Here is a 17,362-nt window from a genome sequence, read left to right as displayed (position 1 = left end):
CCCCGGGTCCTTTTCACCTGCCGCTCTTTTACTCCAACGCTCTCTCCTGTTTAGAGCCAGTGTGCCTCAAACCTCACTTTCAACCTCCGGCCCTTGTTTTCAGGGAGCCTCGCCATGGGCAAAGAGGCAAAAAGCCGGGGCTGGCACTCAGAGGTGTGTGAGGGGCAACAACCGCAGGGGCGCGGGACGGGGCCCAAACCGGCCACTGCAACGCCCGGCGGCGGCCGCCCCGGCCCGGGAGCGCCGGCACCCACCTCGTACTCCTGATGCCAGTTCTCCAGCTTCTCCTGCAGCTCCCGGGCGCTCCCCGCGCCCACCAAACTCTTTAAGTCTCTGGCCATGGCAGGATGTTAGCTCGCTCTTGGGGGTGTTGCGTTGGCTCGATGTCGCTCCGGGAGCGCTCCTCGGGCGGCGCGGGTCTACCAGCGATGGTACAGCCGGCCCGGTGCCCCTGCCCCGGGCCCGTACGGCCGCGATGGTGATGTACGGCCGGCGGCGGCGGCGGTGCCACGGTAACGGAGAGGGGCAGCGAGGAGCGGGTACGGCCCGCGGCCGCCAGGTGACGCTGCCGGGTAACGGCAGCGGGCGCGGGGACCCGCCGCGCGGAGCGGCACCAGGGGGCGCCCGCGGGCCCCGCGCGGCGGCGGCGGCGGGGCAAGATGGCGGCGGCCGGCCCCGAGCAGGTCCGTACGCGGCGGGACACGGGCACGGGAGGGCGGCGGCGCCGTCCCCGCCGGGGTCAGGGGGGACCGGGCCCGCGGTGAGCGGGCGGGACCCGCTCGGCCGGGGAGGGGAGAGGCGGCCCGAGGCTGCTGTCCGGGCGGGGCGGGGCGGGGCGGCCCGCAGCGGCGCCGTGCTGCCCGAGGCGTGGGTGTGCCACAGACGGCAATGGTGCGTGCCCGGCACTGCACTGAGGCGCAGGGTTCTGGCCGGGGCGGGAGGCGGCGGGTGCCCCGGGGCCCGCAGGTCGTGTGTGCTCTGCAGGGCCACACGGGGCCCGAACATCTCCATAAACTTGTCAGGTCAAGCACCTTTCTCAGTACTATCTCTTAGCTCTTCAGCAGCAGAAGAAAACACGGTGTTGCTACTTCAGCGTAGACGTGCAAGTGCAGTCACTTAAGTGTAGCTTTAGGATTCAAGTGAACAAACTTAATTCCGTCCAAAAGATCAAGCTTCTTCTTTGAACATGTGAATCCCTAAATAACAAACCGTTCCGTTTTGGACAGCTACAAAAATACATTAAAGATTTATTTTCACTACGAATATGTACAAGAGTTTCCTCTATTAATTTGTTACATTGAGAGGAAATCCCTTACAATGTCATAACTTCAGATTATTACACGAAAGCCACTCCGGCCAAGTTCCCCATGCCAGGTGTGAAGCCTCACAGTATCTTTCTCGATGCTGCATGCAAGCAACAGGAGTTGAATGCAAACCCTGTACTGTCAAACTAATTTAAAAACTGTATCCACCATGCTCTTCTTGAATAGTCACTGAGAGTCTACCACATATGAGCACGGAGGGAACTAAAATCCTGTGTACTGGCAGATGACGTGCAGGATTATGTCCTGTATCATCTCTGAGAGGTAAAAACTTGATGAATTTCTTGGTAGCTGGTTTTAGGTTTTTAACTGTAACAATATAATTAATAATTCCCATCTGCCATGATAAATATTAAAGTCGTATATTGTCTGAAAGTATCTGGATTTTAAATTTAGTCATTATGTTAGCAGAGGTTGCTGTGGTTCTAAGTGTGTATTCTGACAGCAGGGTGGCAGACGGAAAAATTATTCTCAACATAATATCCAGTATATTCCACCAGTCAGTTTACATTGTTTGCATACATATGTGTGTGTCATTGTAGCTAATTTACGTGCCTTTTGAAGCTAACCCATGCCCTGTGTTACAGCAAAGCTCTAACGGCCCGGTGAAGAAGTCTATGCGAGAGAAGGCTGTGGAACGCAGGAACGTTAATAAGGAGCACAACAGCAACTTCAAAGCAGGATACATTCCAATTGATGAAGACCGTCTCCATAAGACAGGGTTACGTGGCAGGAAAGGCAACTTGGCCATATGTGTGATTGTTGTTCTTTTTATTTTGGCCGTCATCAATCTGATTGTGAGTATAATAGCTATAGCGTAAGTAACATTAGGTCGTGTTTCATTCTGACAGTTCACTAAAAAAATAAAACTTCCAGGATGGCCAAGGACTTATAATGTACTGAAGGAGATTCCCACTTTTCTCCTTTCTTTTTAGTTCTTTTGTAGTCTGAGCAAGATTAGATGGAAGAATGGTGTCAATTCAGGCACGGTTATTTCGGTTCTCATGGTCACCCCATGAGAAGTGTTACTAGTACATATGAATTCAGGATATATGGCATATAAAATATGGTTATATTTTACATTACAGAGCTGTATGTGAACATTTAGAATTAACTAGGTACTGCACTTTAAAACTTCATTGTTCTAATAACCACATTTTTATTGCTTGGTCAATGAGAAATAATAAATTATTTTTTTGTAATTGCACATCCATCTCTGAGGATGCATTCTTGCAGTTCAACGTTAAGTATATACCAAGCTGAACTGTTCAGGAAATCTGTTTAGTCAGTGGTTACCCTTAAACAAAAGAAAGATGTAACTGTGGATGCAATTTAACATTTTATATATATAGAAATAATTTTAGCTACTGTTTCTAATAAGTCTAAAAATAATTTTAAATGCTTTTCATAATTAAATGTGTTATGATGTTTTCAATAGGAACAGACTACAGTAAACTCATACTTAAACCTCACTTAAACATTGATATTAATAATTGTTCAAATAAAACATCTAATTAATACAATAATTGTGGTAGGAAGATCCGAACAATCAACATGATGATTGAAAATGTGTTTCTCTTTCAGATTACCCTGGTTATCTGGGCAGTGGTAAGAATTGGTCCCAATGGTTGTGACAGTATGGAATTCCATGAGAGTGGCTTACTGCGGTTTAAGCAAGTGTCTGACATGGGTGTTATACATCCCTTATATAAAAGCACTGTAGGAGGGAGACGGAATGAAGACTTGGTGATCACTGGGAATAATCAGCCTGTAAGTTATAACATGAATTGAAAGTCTGTGAGCAACACTAGAGAATTACACTCACATTGCTAATTTGAAACATCATTAAGTTCATGACTTTGTTTCTGAAGATTGTATTTCAGCAAGGAACAACCAAGCTTAGCGTGGAAAAAGACAAAACTTCTATTACCAGCGATATTGGCATGGAATTTGTTGACCCACGAACAAACCCATGAATTTCATCTGCCAAATGGAGCTAAAATATTGAATGTACAAAAGGCCTCTACAGAGAGGGTATGTCTCTTATCTTTTGTAAGTAATAAGAATACAGCCCATTGTTTGTTTGTGTAAAAGCAGAGTTGGGTTAGTGGTTTTATAGAGGGTTGAGTGTGCCTTTGGAAACACTGAGCAATCGTGTTGCAGAAAAACCACTCACAACTATGAATACACAGGAGGAACAGGTTAAGTGAAAATGAGGGGTAAATTTACATCATCTGTCTTAACAGGAAGCCTGTATTTGGTACAAGTGTTAGCTGTGTATCTCATAAAATTGTCATATAAATTTGGGTTTTTTTATACAAGAAAAATTAATTTCACATACCTTCCAAAATTCACTGATCTTGTTTTGAAACTGAACGTGGGAAATAACAAATATGCAGAAGCTAATGGCAGAAGGGCAAAAAGTACATTCAAGGTTTTTATTACATTGCACAGCACTACTCTTACGGTAATTAAAGTTACTCAGACAAATGCAAGTAGCACATTTTCATTAAGGTGTAATACAGCTTTTTTGGTTATGTTCTTAGATTACCAGCAATGCAACCAGCGATCTAAACATAAAGGTTGATGGTCGTGCCATTGTCCGGGGAAATGAAGGTGTTTTCATCACAGGCAAGACAATTGAGTTTCGAATGGGTGGAAACATGGAACTTAAAGCAGTAAGTATTTCAAATTAAAGCAATTCTTCTAACAGCTTAGTTTCAAATCTAGGCTGATAGTAAACTGATGTAGCTTTATGTCATTTCAAATTTTATAAAATTACTCATGCACAGAAGTCATTTGGATTTAAATAGATGGTTTATTACTTTGCAGTTAAGTAGTGGTTGAATAGTTCCAGGTAATATTGATTTACCACTATTAAGACACCAAAAACCTACAATGCAGTTAAAGCTAATATATTGGCCTCTGTACTGGCATGAATACCAAAGGAAGTTAATCTCCTCTGAAAGCTTAACCAGGGATGGCAATGTTTGCCAGAAGAGCAGAGCATATAGTTTGGAGCATTCTGTGCTGCTGCTCTAAGATTCACTGGCATTTCTTTAAGATTTTTGGAGATTAAGATGGTAGTATATATAGAACGATGGAAAAAAAGGATAAAAATAAAGGTATATGCACTTTCAAATGTGAATGAATTTCATGCATGAATTCAAACACTGTTTCCTGTTTCATGTCCATATTTTATATTTACTGCATTTGCTAATAAGAATGTAAAGTGGAAAGTCACCCTACTGCTGTCTTTCTCAATATCGATACACCACTGAAATAGCAAAGTACATTGCTGTATATAGTCAAGAAATCCACAGGCATTGCTGTAATTGTTATTAAAAAATTAAACATTTGCATACATACCTTTTTTTTTACTGTTGATTCTACAGCCATCCTAGACGTGTTATTTATCCATTAAACCAGCTTGTCCTTCTCAAAAACAATATGCCTTATTTACATTAGAAGTTGTAATTCTACAACTTCTTTTTTTTTTTTCCTGTCTCCTTACTAGGAAAACAGCATCATCCTGAACGGAACTGTGATGGTCAGCCCGTCACGACTGCCAAGTTCTTCTCACGGGGAGCAGTTCAATAACGGCAACTGGCTGCGCTTCAAGCTGTGCATGTGTGCGGACGGGACGCTGTTCAAGGTTCAGGTGACAGGGCACAACATGGGCTGCCAGACCTCTGTCAACCCCTGTGGAGCCACGCACTGAAAGAAACTGCTGCAGGGACAGGTCTCCTCCGTGTTTACACATATTTGTATGAAGTAATTGCATGCCTTCAAGGGTTTCTTCTTTTGCAGCAGTTTATGCTAACATTTCTTACACTGTATTTTTAAGGAAAGGCTGTTACAGTCAGCAGTATTAGGCCATCATCCTGTTAGCTGCAGTACTGCCACTGAATCTATAAGCTTTCAGTGTACGTGCATACTGAAGTACCTTCTCGAATTGGGATCAGTAGAATATATGTAAAAGAACATGATCTTGGCAACACCTCTACTGCCTACAGTAGTCTCTTGAGGAGGTTTTTGTCCTGTCTCAAGACCTTGAAGACTGCTGAGAATATAACCACAGTCTGAAGTACTTCAACACGAATGTCAACTTTTTGTTGAAAATAGATTCTCCTAGGATGGCTGAAGTGGCAGACTTTTCTCTGCTTTCTTGTTGATACATTGATTTACCCCAAACTTAGGTGGTTTACCAGATGTGTACTGAGGGGTAATGCCAGATTCACTTAAAAATATCACATGATTTCTGCCATGTATTCTCATGTTATTAAAAAAACTGTGCTATCATAAATAATATTTGCAAAGTAATACTGAGTATGGAAATGTAACTTGAATTTTGAAGTAGTCTTGCAGTTATTGAAGTGTTGCTTGAACTTCCATTCTGTCTGTGCAGTTAATGCATTCTGCAGTTGTTTAATTTATGTGAAATACTTACAAAATGTGTTTATATTAGAAGTACGTTTTTAAAGATGTACTTACAACTTGGTTACTACCCAAAAATAGTGTTTTCCGAGGTGCTCTAATGTGAACAGTGTCTGAGTCCATTACTCGATAGGTAATAATCTAAGCTTAACTGTTGCAGCAGTGTCTGAGGTCAGTTCTCTCCTTCCCCATAATTTTCAGTACTGATGCATTACTGAAACATCGGAATTAAATTCTGAAGTTAAACTGCAGTTTTGTAATTCTAAACGTGGTGGGAGGACATCAGACTATGTGTATCAGAATTTGTCAACAGTGAAACTATGGTGAACTGGGGCCTGCTGCAGCCTTCCAGTGGCATTTGCAGCAGTGATGTGTTTTGAGCTAAAAATAAACCAGCTATTTATAAGATTCTTTCTTTCCCCACCCCATGTATTTCTTCAGTTTAAAATAGCTTGGTTTAGCAGTAGTGTCAAGTAATCTTAATATTGGAGGTCTCAAAAAACTGTTTGTAACAGCTTTTTGACAAGATTTTTGATAAGCACACCGGTGCTTCATTACCTTCAAGTTGCATGAGTTTTGCACATTAACTTCAGAACTGATTATTTGTTACATGAAGGTAAACCATCTACCCTTGTTTTACAGTGCTTAAAGTACGTAGGATTCCATAAAATACAAATCAGCTCCTGCTGTAACAAGAAATTCAACTCTAAGGCCCCAATTTCTGAACTTCATGGAAGGCAGTAAACGCTCATGCAGAACGTGTATGGGTGGAAGTGGTTGCTGGAGGGATATTCATAAGTCAGGCATTACAGCACATGGGGGAGGTCAGAGGAGTTGTATTTCTCTCACTGCTCAAAGGCAGATTTTGATGCTCAGTAGTTGTTGGGGGTTTGGGGCTGGTCAGCAGTGGAGCCGTTCTGACAAAATCAGAATAAGCAGAATATAATGTAGCAAAAACCACTGAGTTCTCACACTAAAGATTACGGGGAAGTACTAACATTTTGCATACTGTCTTTATGGACCTCAGACTTTTATCAGAGATAATAGTTACTAAACACTTTAACACACATTTTGCTGCTTTACACCCATCTTTGCTGCTAAGCGGTAACTCAATTTCTGTTACAGTTAAAAGGAGGAAATAAACTAACATTTTTCAAATTGTCACTCATGCTAATGGCAGCTTGTCACTTTCTGTATACAAATGGAAACACAAAATATAAAGAGCAGTATCCTCAAAGCTGACATACATCTTGAAAATGCCTTGGTCAACTAGATTACACACGTATTAAAGCTCTTCTCTGATTAATACTGACATGTCTATATGCTAGTATTGGATTCCCATAATTATCAAGAGTTCTTTTTAAAATACTGTGTGCAATGTACAGCTGAAAGATTTTGTCACAAAGGTACTCTTAAATCATGATCTGCAGAATTTTTTTTCAAGTGTGGATTTTTTTTTGTCAAAATGTAGCAAAACCAGTCATAAAAATACCAAATGAAATAAATTATCAAATTTGCTAGCCACTATGTAATGTTAATATATTTTACATTTATATTATGCAGTTTGATAAACGTTGGCACCACACATGCCTTCTGTTGAGCATTTATTTATCTTCTAACTGCCTAAGGTACATTTTTCTGTATGTATTAAAAGCATAGAGTAGAACACTGTTTATTTCAGTCCCACAGATGCACTTAAGATTTTTTGTGTATAAAGTGCATTCTACATGCCTGTGTAAAATGCTATACTGGGTACGCTGAAACAACTTGCATGTGAAGAGTTCTCACCATCTCTAAGTGTGGTGGTTGTTCCAATGGGTGAAAGGCTGTAGAATTTCAAACGTTTGTTTTGAAATAATACAATAAATTTTACAATGCAGCTGCTGTTCAGAAGTGTTTATTTTAAGAATATGAAGAATGTGTAAGAAACTGGAAGTATAAAAATTGTTCCACACCCCTTTGTCATAGATTGTATGTGGTGGACTTTGCTTAGTGTAATTGTGTGCAGTACCTGAAGCAGAGTTCAAAAGTTTCCACTGTTGTTAGATCTCAAGCTCCCAAGAAGCTGTGTTTCTCGACAAAAGGCTGGAAAAGAAAAAAAGGTTCTAATTGTTTTTTGGGATAGATGGAGGGAGGGGGAGGTTACCAGTTTATTAATGTACTTTTTGAAAATAAGACTCCATTCTATTTAATGCAGAATGTTGGTAATGCTGTGGTTATTTGGTGTTGATTTTTTAAAATGTTTTTTTAAATGTCAAACTACATTTACTTTCTGTTCTTGTTGTGCTGAATTTAACCATAATTCTACATTTTAGATTTAGATACTATGGATAACCTTCACTTGCATGTCATAGCTGTGGTCCTTTACTTTAATCTTCCTGGATCAGTGGGAACCAAGTCACAGCGTATTCTTCCTGCTACACATCACCGTTCAGAGTGCCACTGGGATGGGCAGTTCTTACTGAATTGCTCTTTTACCAGAATATCTACTATTCCAGAAGATATATCAAAAACAGCAGTAACAGCTGATTTGAGTTACAGTAATATTAGAACTTTTGTGTGCTCTGATGGAAGAAATGAAGAGTGGATGCTAAAACACCTGAACCTCAGTAACAACCTGCTTTCCGAACTCACTTTAACTACTTGTACAAATTTACCCATTTTAGAAACTCTAAACCACAATGGTAATGCCATCCACACCCTCACACTGGATATGCCTACACCTGCACACGGGTCTAAAAAGTACAGCATTGTTGATCGTCTCCTGCCTGCTTTGAAAGTACTGTCAGTTGAAAGAAATAATCTTAATACAGTTCCAAGAGGTAAGCATTTCAAAAATCTTTAAGGACTTGACTCCCAAGGGGTAGGTTGGTTTTGGATATAATTTCTATACCTTACTGAATCTAGAGTGTGACTTTCCCAATTTATTATGCTTAAGGTGAGGGAAAGTTTCACTGGCAAATATAGAGGTAGAAGTAAATCAGTTGTTTGTTTACTTTATTAGGTTTTTTAATAGTCTTAGCAACTGTACTGTGTTAATAGTAGTCAAATATAACTGGAGCAGTATTCTTGCTTGTTGTATAGAAAGGAGAATAAGGATCTTTGGAAAAACATCAGCCTCCACATTCCAGTTGTGAACCTTAAAGGTCAAAAAAATTACAGACTATGAATTTCATACTAGCCTTCAGAAGGAAATCAACACTATTAAATAAAACTTCCTGCAGTTTCAGTATTTCAGAGACAGGAAAATATATTTTGTTCATTCCAAACAATTTTGCTCAGTACCTTTAATACTCAATCACAGTGACACCTTGGTGTAACAGGAGAGGGCTGTAAGGTTTCAAGAGATTTTGAGAAAGGCTTTGCTGGTCACTGAACTATGCTGGGAGCTTAACCTTTATGCAGGGATGATTCATAGTGGCCAAATTATTTAAATGAAGCAGAAGCTACCAGATGAACAATGCTGTCCTATACAATATGTTGAATTTATTGATGTCTGATAACACCATCAGATTCATTAGAGTTTGAAAATACAGGACAAGTGATGACAAAAATACCACTTACCCCACAAAGTCACGCAAAGATGATAATGTATTTTCCCCTACACAGGGTCATAAAAGTTCTGTTCTCCTTTTATGCTGTTAAATAATTCTCTGGCACAAAGAAAACCCATATCACTTAATGATTTTGTAGTGTTTGTACAGACAAGGTATCTATATAGACAGTATAAAAACCTTACATTATAAAATACATTGATGAAGATTTGATTTGGTTTTATAGATAAATATGACTGCCCATTAAAAGATGCCTTAGAAGGTCAGTCAGATGAATCCTCTTCTATAAGAGACTCAAATTTTTTAAGTTCACATTGCTGTGCATGGTACCACCATACTTTAAGTTATACTTTAATCCTATATTCATTTAAATACATGTTCAAAACATTCTTCTTGTCCAGAATACTTCACTAAAATTCTGAGGTTTAAGCTCTGGAAAGAAAACACAAACAGCAGTTCTACAGCAGAGGTTTCCCACAGAGAAACCCTTCTCCCAGCTCCCCAGGAGTGAGGCTGCTGCCATACCAGTGTATATTTTTGGCACAAGCTTAAATTCAGGGAAGTAGCCACAGTACAATTCCTCACACAGGTGCAGTGATGAATTTATGAACTTACAGAACTTCTGTATGCCTTTCCTATCACCCACCTCTAGTTTTATACCAGGAATGAATCATTCCCTCTGCTTTTCACAATAAACCCGAAGATCAATTACTCTGCAAACAGAGCTGCTGGCTGAGAAAAGCTAGTTCTGGTAAACAAGGTGACACCAAGGGCAAAATTGTTAAGAAGTAGCAGCTTCTCAACAATGCCCAAAAATCACTTTAGAGTGACACTGTGGTGCTGAACACTCATCATCAGTGGGAATGCTGAGTGTTCAAACGTCTGCCTCTCCCTTGGGCCTTGCAGGCTGGAGCTTCAGGGCTGCCTTCGCAGCACCTCAAAAAAATGAGGTGTCTCCAGCTATCAAGTGTTCTGATGTAACGTGGATGTTATTGTAACTAGGATACACTGAAGATTATACTGCCATGCTTCATAATTCACAGGCAGACGGGCACAAGCAACAACATGGTTTTGTTTTCATTTCTTTTACATCCTAAGAATATAGTTCAAATAATTCCACAGATGAAAAACTCCCATGAAACCACCCATGCAAATGGATAGGAGATACTGTATCACCTTTTTCATCTTTATCTTTTACTTACAATTAACATATTAGGAACTTGTCAACTCAATATATTTTACCCTTTTCACATTCCTTTCCTACCTCTAGTTCTCCAGAGAAGCTTGTGCAAAGTACGGAGATCAAAATAATTTTGATAGCACAAAGAAATGCTAGTGCTTTTATGAAAGTGTCAGTTTTTAAGACATTCATTAACGGAATATTTTAATGTGCTAGCTGTTGATTCTATGCAGCTTTTAGAATGGGACAACCACTGATCAGGAAAGGCATAACACAAAGGCTGCAGCTACTCATTGCAATAGTGGAATGGAAGGAATTTTGTTGCAAAGCATTTTATAAAGACACTTGATGCAGTTGGGAAAACAAGACTATAAAATGTAAAATAGGTTTTTTTTCTTCCTAGGACTAGGCCTCCTGCAGTCTTTACAAACTGTCCATATGTCATCCAATGCCATACAACATATTGACCCAAAAGATTTTCAAAACCGTTCACAGCTGAAGGACATTGACCTGCGAAACAACAAGATAACTAAAATTCATCCAGATGCCTTCAGAGATCTCAACAAATTACAGGTTGTAAAGCAATACAACTGTTAGAATATTTTATTTTAATCATTAAAGATATTATTTACCAACTATTAAGCATGATTATATGATTCTTATTATAATACTAGTGTATAAATAAAAAACTAGAGCAAATGGTGAAAATATTTTTTTATATTTGCTTTTTACATGTAGGAAAACACATGCTAAAATGTACAAGATACAGCCATAAATTCACAATTTCTCTATGCCACAAGCCAATCTATAACTGCCTTAAACACATACATGTCCCCTTCTACCTCCATCCCTTCCATGGCAAGAGCCCTGCAGCTCCCTATTCACACAAAGGTAAGTCTACAATGGGAGAATTCTAAACACCACAATTTAAACTTTTCATCTACATTAAAAAGCTTAGATCAACATTATTGAAATCCTAAGCAGATGTATTGTTCATAGAACTACAGAAGTGCTTGTACACTAAAACACTGTTGTAAGATGTTGGAATAAGGATTCCATTGTGAGCCTTATCAAATTAATTCTGAATTATTTCCAAATAGGTTTTGGATCTCCGTGGAAATGCTCTGACAATCCCTCTACCACAGATACTACTCAGTTTGAACTTTTTTCAACTTGAAGTGTATTTGTCAAAGAATGCCTGGATATTTAACTGCAGGCTAAATGCTTTTAAACATTTATTTCATTTTGTCTTTGACTCCACAAGGAAAAAATGGAGCCTTTCATACAATAAGTCTGCCAACAACTCCCAGAAACCTCTGCTGTATCTTTCAAGTTTCCATTTAAACTGCAGGGACGAAGTTTTGGTCAAAAGGGCCACAGTCCCAAAAGGGACATCAGTGCTGACCTGTAACTTGGACAACATAAGAGGTATGTATATCAGGCACTCCATCCAAATGCTGCTAAAATCCAAATGAATGCAGAATAGTCAAATAAATCTGGTTTTTAAAAGTATGTTTCTAAAGACACTGTTTAAAAATTACTAAGTAACAGTTTAACATGCAAAAATATTTCATAAGAAAGTAGTATTCTGCTTAGAATATTTTAAAGTTAGGTTTACTGACTCTTGATCTCCTTCCTTACATCAAAGGAGGAAGTGATGCCAATTAATATACAAGTAAGTTTCAGTAAGTAATGCATTGCAAACGTATTGGTTCATTTTGGACTGAACAAAGGGCCAAATAATGGGATGGCACTTCTGAAGCATGTAGAAAACCAAGAAGGATGCAACAGTTTTCAGTGTTCAGCTAGAGCAAAATAAAATGAAAGTTTATTTGCAGAGAAAAAAGATTTCTATTTCTTCTAAAAACATACAGCTACCGTAGCACACACTTCGCTTACATTTAAAATTAATAGAGATCATTGAGGGTATAAGTAACAAAACCTATAGAGCCAAGATTTACCACACAGATTGAAAACTAAGACCAAACTTAGACCAGAAGGTGTATTTGTCACGAGCCATAAGGCAAAATGGTTTAACTTTAAAGGGCTAATAGCACTTGGAGGTGGTAAGGCTTTCCCCTGGGAATACTTCATCCCCAAAAGAAAATATCAGAAATGCCACCTGCTTTGTCTGTTTACAAAAAGAGTCACAAAAACCTGGATAAACATCAGCACACTGGACTGCAGCAAAACTTAGCTGGGAACAAAAGCTGTTCCAAAGACAAAGCCAAAAATACAAATTGTAAAGTCTGCAATTAAGACCCCGTATGTAGTGTGTTTTTAGATGGCAGGCAGTGGGCACAGGCCCGCGATATGGTTTAACAGGCTTTGTACCATGTCAAATTATTCGGGATGGATAAAAGGAAAATGGGGTTTATAATAAACGGTTAAAATTATGAGAGATAGTCCAGTGTACATTCTTAAAAACATCACTGGACCCTGCAAACCAAGTACACTATGCTTTTAACAAAGACTGAGTTTGTATTTTCTTTCATTTCAGGCAATGGAATCTCTTGGTGGACACCTAAGGGCAGAATTTCAAAAAATCAGAGTCTTCCTCATATGACACTGGATAAAATGAATAATTTAGTGGTACACAATGCTGAGAAAACTGCTGAAGGATTATATTTGTGTCTTTTCAATACAACAAAAGAGAAGTATCTCATTTACAGTATAGAGGTGAACGAAGAAGTTTCAGCATTGTTGGTTAGAAAAGCCAGGGACACTAACACTGGTTTTAGGCAGAACGAAACACAGCCAAACTTTGCACTGGCTGTCTCCCTCTCTGTGGTCATTACATTTCTTTGTGCTTTTTGTCTGGGTGCTTTTGCTAGACCCTACCTGGAAAGACTTTGGAGACTCATGCGCAGGAACAAAAATTCAGGTTCAGAACAGACATATTCTAATCAGGCTTTTTCAGATGAAACCTTGAGCAGAGAGCCTTCTGCAAGCAAGCCAACAAATACACAGCATAATACATTGTTTTGTGATGAGCATTCTTTAAGAAACACACAGATTTTTCCTACAGAAACTTCTACTGTGTATCAAAATTTTTCTGGCAATGGTGTACATTCACCAAATCCCAAAGCAGAGTACCAGAAACCAAGCAATACTGAGATCAACATGAAGAAAATACCAGTGTTTCCAAAAGTCCAAACTAGTATAGACAGTAATGAAAGTACAGATATTTATGATACTGGACTATTTTTTTTAAGGACAGATTACCAGAACAGCAATGCACAAACACCAAACAGGAAAGTAAGAAACAACTCTGGTCTGCTGCAGTCTGAGATCACAAAAGCTACACCAAGTGCTCCAGAAAGAAAAGGTATTGTTTCACATAATGAACCCAGGCACACGAGAAAATTTAGGCAGGGAATGCAAAGCCGTGAAGAACAACTTGGTCTAAATGGCAACAAAAGTATACCTAGTGATATTGTACATTTTATTTCACCCAGTAGCTCCAGAAGAGATGCAGATATTGAGAATTTAAGCATCTATGAAATAATAGAAAACTCTCCCCTTACAAAGCATGACTGTAAAACGATATATTCAGATGAAAAAAATGCTTCAGCTGATGTATTTGGTGACAGCTCTTCAGCTGAAGGGATTCCATTCACAATGAGTGACTGTAGTTCTTTAGCAGACTTTGAACTGGAACAGCCTGATGTTAGTGACAACCTGCCAGTCTATCAGTCATCACTAGATGAAACGAATACAGACAGTGGAACTGAGAAGTTCGCAACACCGCCAGAGTCTCCAGCCATTACTGCTGAACTTCAGCAGATTTGGAAAAATCAAGAAGAGAACAGTGCCTATTATTTTGAAACCACTATTAATTATGGATCAGACACCACCATGTATGAAACAGCATCCCCTCATTCTGATAAATGCAGTGGTCACATAAGTGTGTCAGATCCAGATACAGTCAGTTCTTCAAGTCAAGAAATTCCAGATACATTTGATTATTTTACTAATGCAGAGTCAACAGCACAAAACTCTATTTCTGATTCTCTCTACTGTCAAAGTACAGATTTTGGTAACACGGTACTTAAGTTAAAACGTTTTCCCACATATGACACAGAGAAAACTTCTGAAGAGGATGGACTGCAGCTGTCTCTGCTTCCCAGAGAACCACAGCATTCCCTCAGCTTCAGTCACACGGAACAGAAAGAAAATGCACCAGCAGGAAGTACAGAAGACAATGCACCAGCAGGAAGTACAGATGAGGACATAGCCAGGAAGTCCCCTGAAAAGAATGATGGTGAAGCAGACATTACATTAAGAAGAAACATGAGTACATCTGAGGACAGTGGCTTTATTTTTGCTCCTATTGATACTGGCTTGAATGAAGTTGTAAAAGAACCATCACCGCTACATTCCAGCAAAGAATCATCTCTTCAATTGCTACCTGAACACACATTTGAAAAACATTTCATGTTTGTTACAAAGCAAGATGACTTGCTACCACAGGTGAAGCAGGCTTGTGCAGATAAAATGCAAGGAGGTTCTGATGAGAAAAATTCTGATGGATTCACAGAATTACAGGATACCAGCAGCTGCAGTCTGCCTGATGAAATGCAGACTTGTAATCCTACGGCAGATCTGCTTCATCTTTGTAATTCTTCAGAATTCACAACAGATGATCACTTCCAACTGGATCAGAGTGATGATGAGGATACATATTCGTTCACAATCCCACAAGGTGTCTTCAATGAAAGTACACCATACAGTTCATGTTCCTTCCCACAAAAGCCTACAGGAAATACAATCTCTGAAAGCACTGATTCCAGCAAGATGAAGGATCATACTACTTTGACAGAACTGGAGAACCATTCTGATACAACTGTAGAACACATCCAAAATTCCAGTGAAAATCTCAACCAAAGAAGTCAGACAGATTCAGGACAGGAACAGTCTTTTGTTAAGAAGAAAAGAGCATTTGATGGATTTGCTAATATTTTGCAAAGCAGAAGAACAAACTTCAATAGTTGAAACACAAAATGGTAATACTAAGCTCCCACAGTGTTTATGTCATTACAGCAGGTGCAAACATTATTTTGTTTTAAAGTGAAATTACTTCTGTTTAGAAGGGTACTCGTAAAAAACCCAATAACAGACTTTATAAAAAGCTACTCTAGAATATTAATAAAGCTGTTGCTGAATTATATTTACTTTCTCATTATTGGTAGTTGATACTAATATATCACTTCCCTTGGAATTTTCTTCAGATACTCACTCTTTTGTCCTTTTGTCTAAAATAAATGCAAATGGAAATATACATTATATACTATTGTGTTTTCTTATGGGACTCAACCTATACAGTGAAATGGTACATACTACTGTCTCCTGCTTTTTGAGACAGATTTGTGGATTGTCTCTGAATTCCCAGTGTTGCAAAGATAAATAAAGTCCAATAAGTATGCAATTACATTTCAAAAATTTCTTTTTAATCTGGCAGAAGAGAGAAAACCACCTTTCTCAAAGAAACAGAATAGAATTCAATTCTTGCAGAAACATCAGTTATAGAAATGTAGCTATAATGAGACATCACCCAAAGTTTGCAGATGTGGTGACATAGGCAGGGTAATTTAAAAAAAAAAGACAAAGGATCCTATACCCACTTGAGAATTTTACTTAAGAGAGGAAAATCAAGAGCAGTTCAAAACTGCTATTTTAGAACATCAGTAGCCAAAAGATAGCAAATGTAAGGTAAAATTATCTCTGTATATAGCCCAAGGCCCTTTCAACAGACTCAGTACCACTGATGCAGTTCCTTGAAGGGAAATGTCATCATGAAAGGGAGCAGACTCAGCTCTAGGAAAATGCAGGAAGCTGGCTACAACTCTGGGAAAACTCTCACAGAGACACAATTAACTCCTAAAACTCCAAACAAAAGGAACACATTTCAATTCCATCACAAGACGAGCAAGTCCAATGGCACACTACATCACTGAAACTACCTTTAAAGAAAAAACTAAGAACAAAGAGCCATTGCCAGCTTTCATTAAAGCTCATTATACACACTAATTCTTTGTGGTCAAAACAACTTTAAAAACGCAATGCTTGAAAAAAGCACTGACTTGGTATTTTGGTATCTATGGGTCTTCAAACACCATTAACAGTTTTCCAAGGCCTGTCACCTTTTGGCTGTTGCAGCCGCTAACATGTTAAGAAATCTAACTATACAAGTAAGGCAATTTTGTGAATCACAGGGGAAAAAAATCCACTCTAGTGCTCTATTGATATCTCATATACTGAAATGTTTTGTCATTTCCTTGTGCAACAGTCCAACAGGATTTCAAAATATATACTGGAATATTATTTTTCTCATCTTTTTCTGACCATGAGAATGCTTCAGAGGTGAGGCAGACAGTACACCACTTGTGAGAAGCTGCAGGATTTCTAAGATTCCCTTTATTCCATAAAGTTTACTTTGTCAGACAAAGTAAACTCACTCCTTTATAGTCGGATTTTAACATGTGGCAAAGTATTCATTCGTACCTGTGCCTTATCTTGCCACTGTCCTTTGCTACTCATCTCTCCATTATTACCACCACATCTTCATTCAAATCCAAACATTCCGCTGCTTCTCCTTCATATTAGTTCATTTCATTAGCAACTGCTCTTTAATACAAAACCTTTGTATTTTTTGTGACTTCCACACAGTATTCATCATACTCTGCTCCTCCCTACCCACCCCATGTTCGCATGCCCTTCTATATCAATTAGTTACACAGTCTCACACAGACGGACCCCAAGACTGTATCCTCAGTTTTCTTTCTTTACATTTCATCCACTGTATCTTGTTCACACTGAAAACTGGTTAGCTTATTTGGCCACTGAGAATTTTCTAGGACACCTATACT

At 39.1% G+C, this 17,362-nt stretch overlaps 1 protein-coding gene and 1 pseudogene across 2 annotated transcripts; both read left to right on the top strand.

Moving 5' to 3' along the window:
* Window positions 1-640: 640 nt before the first annotated feature.
* On the top strand, window positions 641-5,114 carry LOC310923379 (beta-sarcoglycan-like; annotated as a pseudogene). Its single transcript has 6 exons — window positions 641-683; window positions 1,910-2,119; window positions 2,907-3,092; window positions 3,194-3,356; window positions 3,869-4,000; window positions 4,840-5,114. The product of its transcript is annotated as a beta-sarcoglycan-like (transcript).
* Window positions 5,115-7,876: 2,762 nt separating this feature from the next.
* LOC310923352 (uncharacterized protein) lies at window positions 7,877-15,857 on the top strand. Its single transcript, XM_083885392.1, has 4 exons — window positions 7,877-8,581; window positions 10,897-11,066; window positions 11,594-11,921; window positions 12,994-15,857. Exons 1-4 carry the CDS (start codon window positions 8,086-8,088, stop codon window positions 15,486-15,488), a joined length of 3,489 nt encoding a protein of 1,162 aa, XP_083741518.1. The 5' UTR covers window positions 7,877-8,085; the 3' UTR covers window positions 15,489-15,857.
* Window positions 15,858-17,362: the final 1,505 nt, after the last annotated feature.

The sequence above is a fragment of the Zosterops lateralis genome, assembly GCF_965231275.1.
Source record: "Zosterops lateralis genome assembly, contig: HAP1_HAP1_SCAFFOLD_49, whole genome shotgun sequence".
In the NCBI taxonomy this organism is placed as follows: domain Eukaryota; kingdom Metazoa; phylum Chordata; class Aves; order Passeriformes; family Zosteropidae; genus Zosterops; species Zosterops lateralis.
The sequence above is the reverse complement of the archived record's forward strand: the minus strand, read 5'-3'. Positions and strand labels throughout refer to the sequence as shown.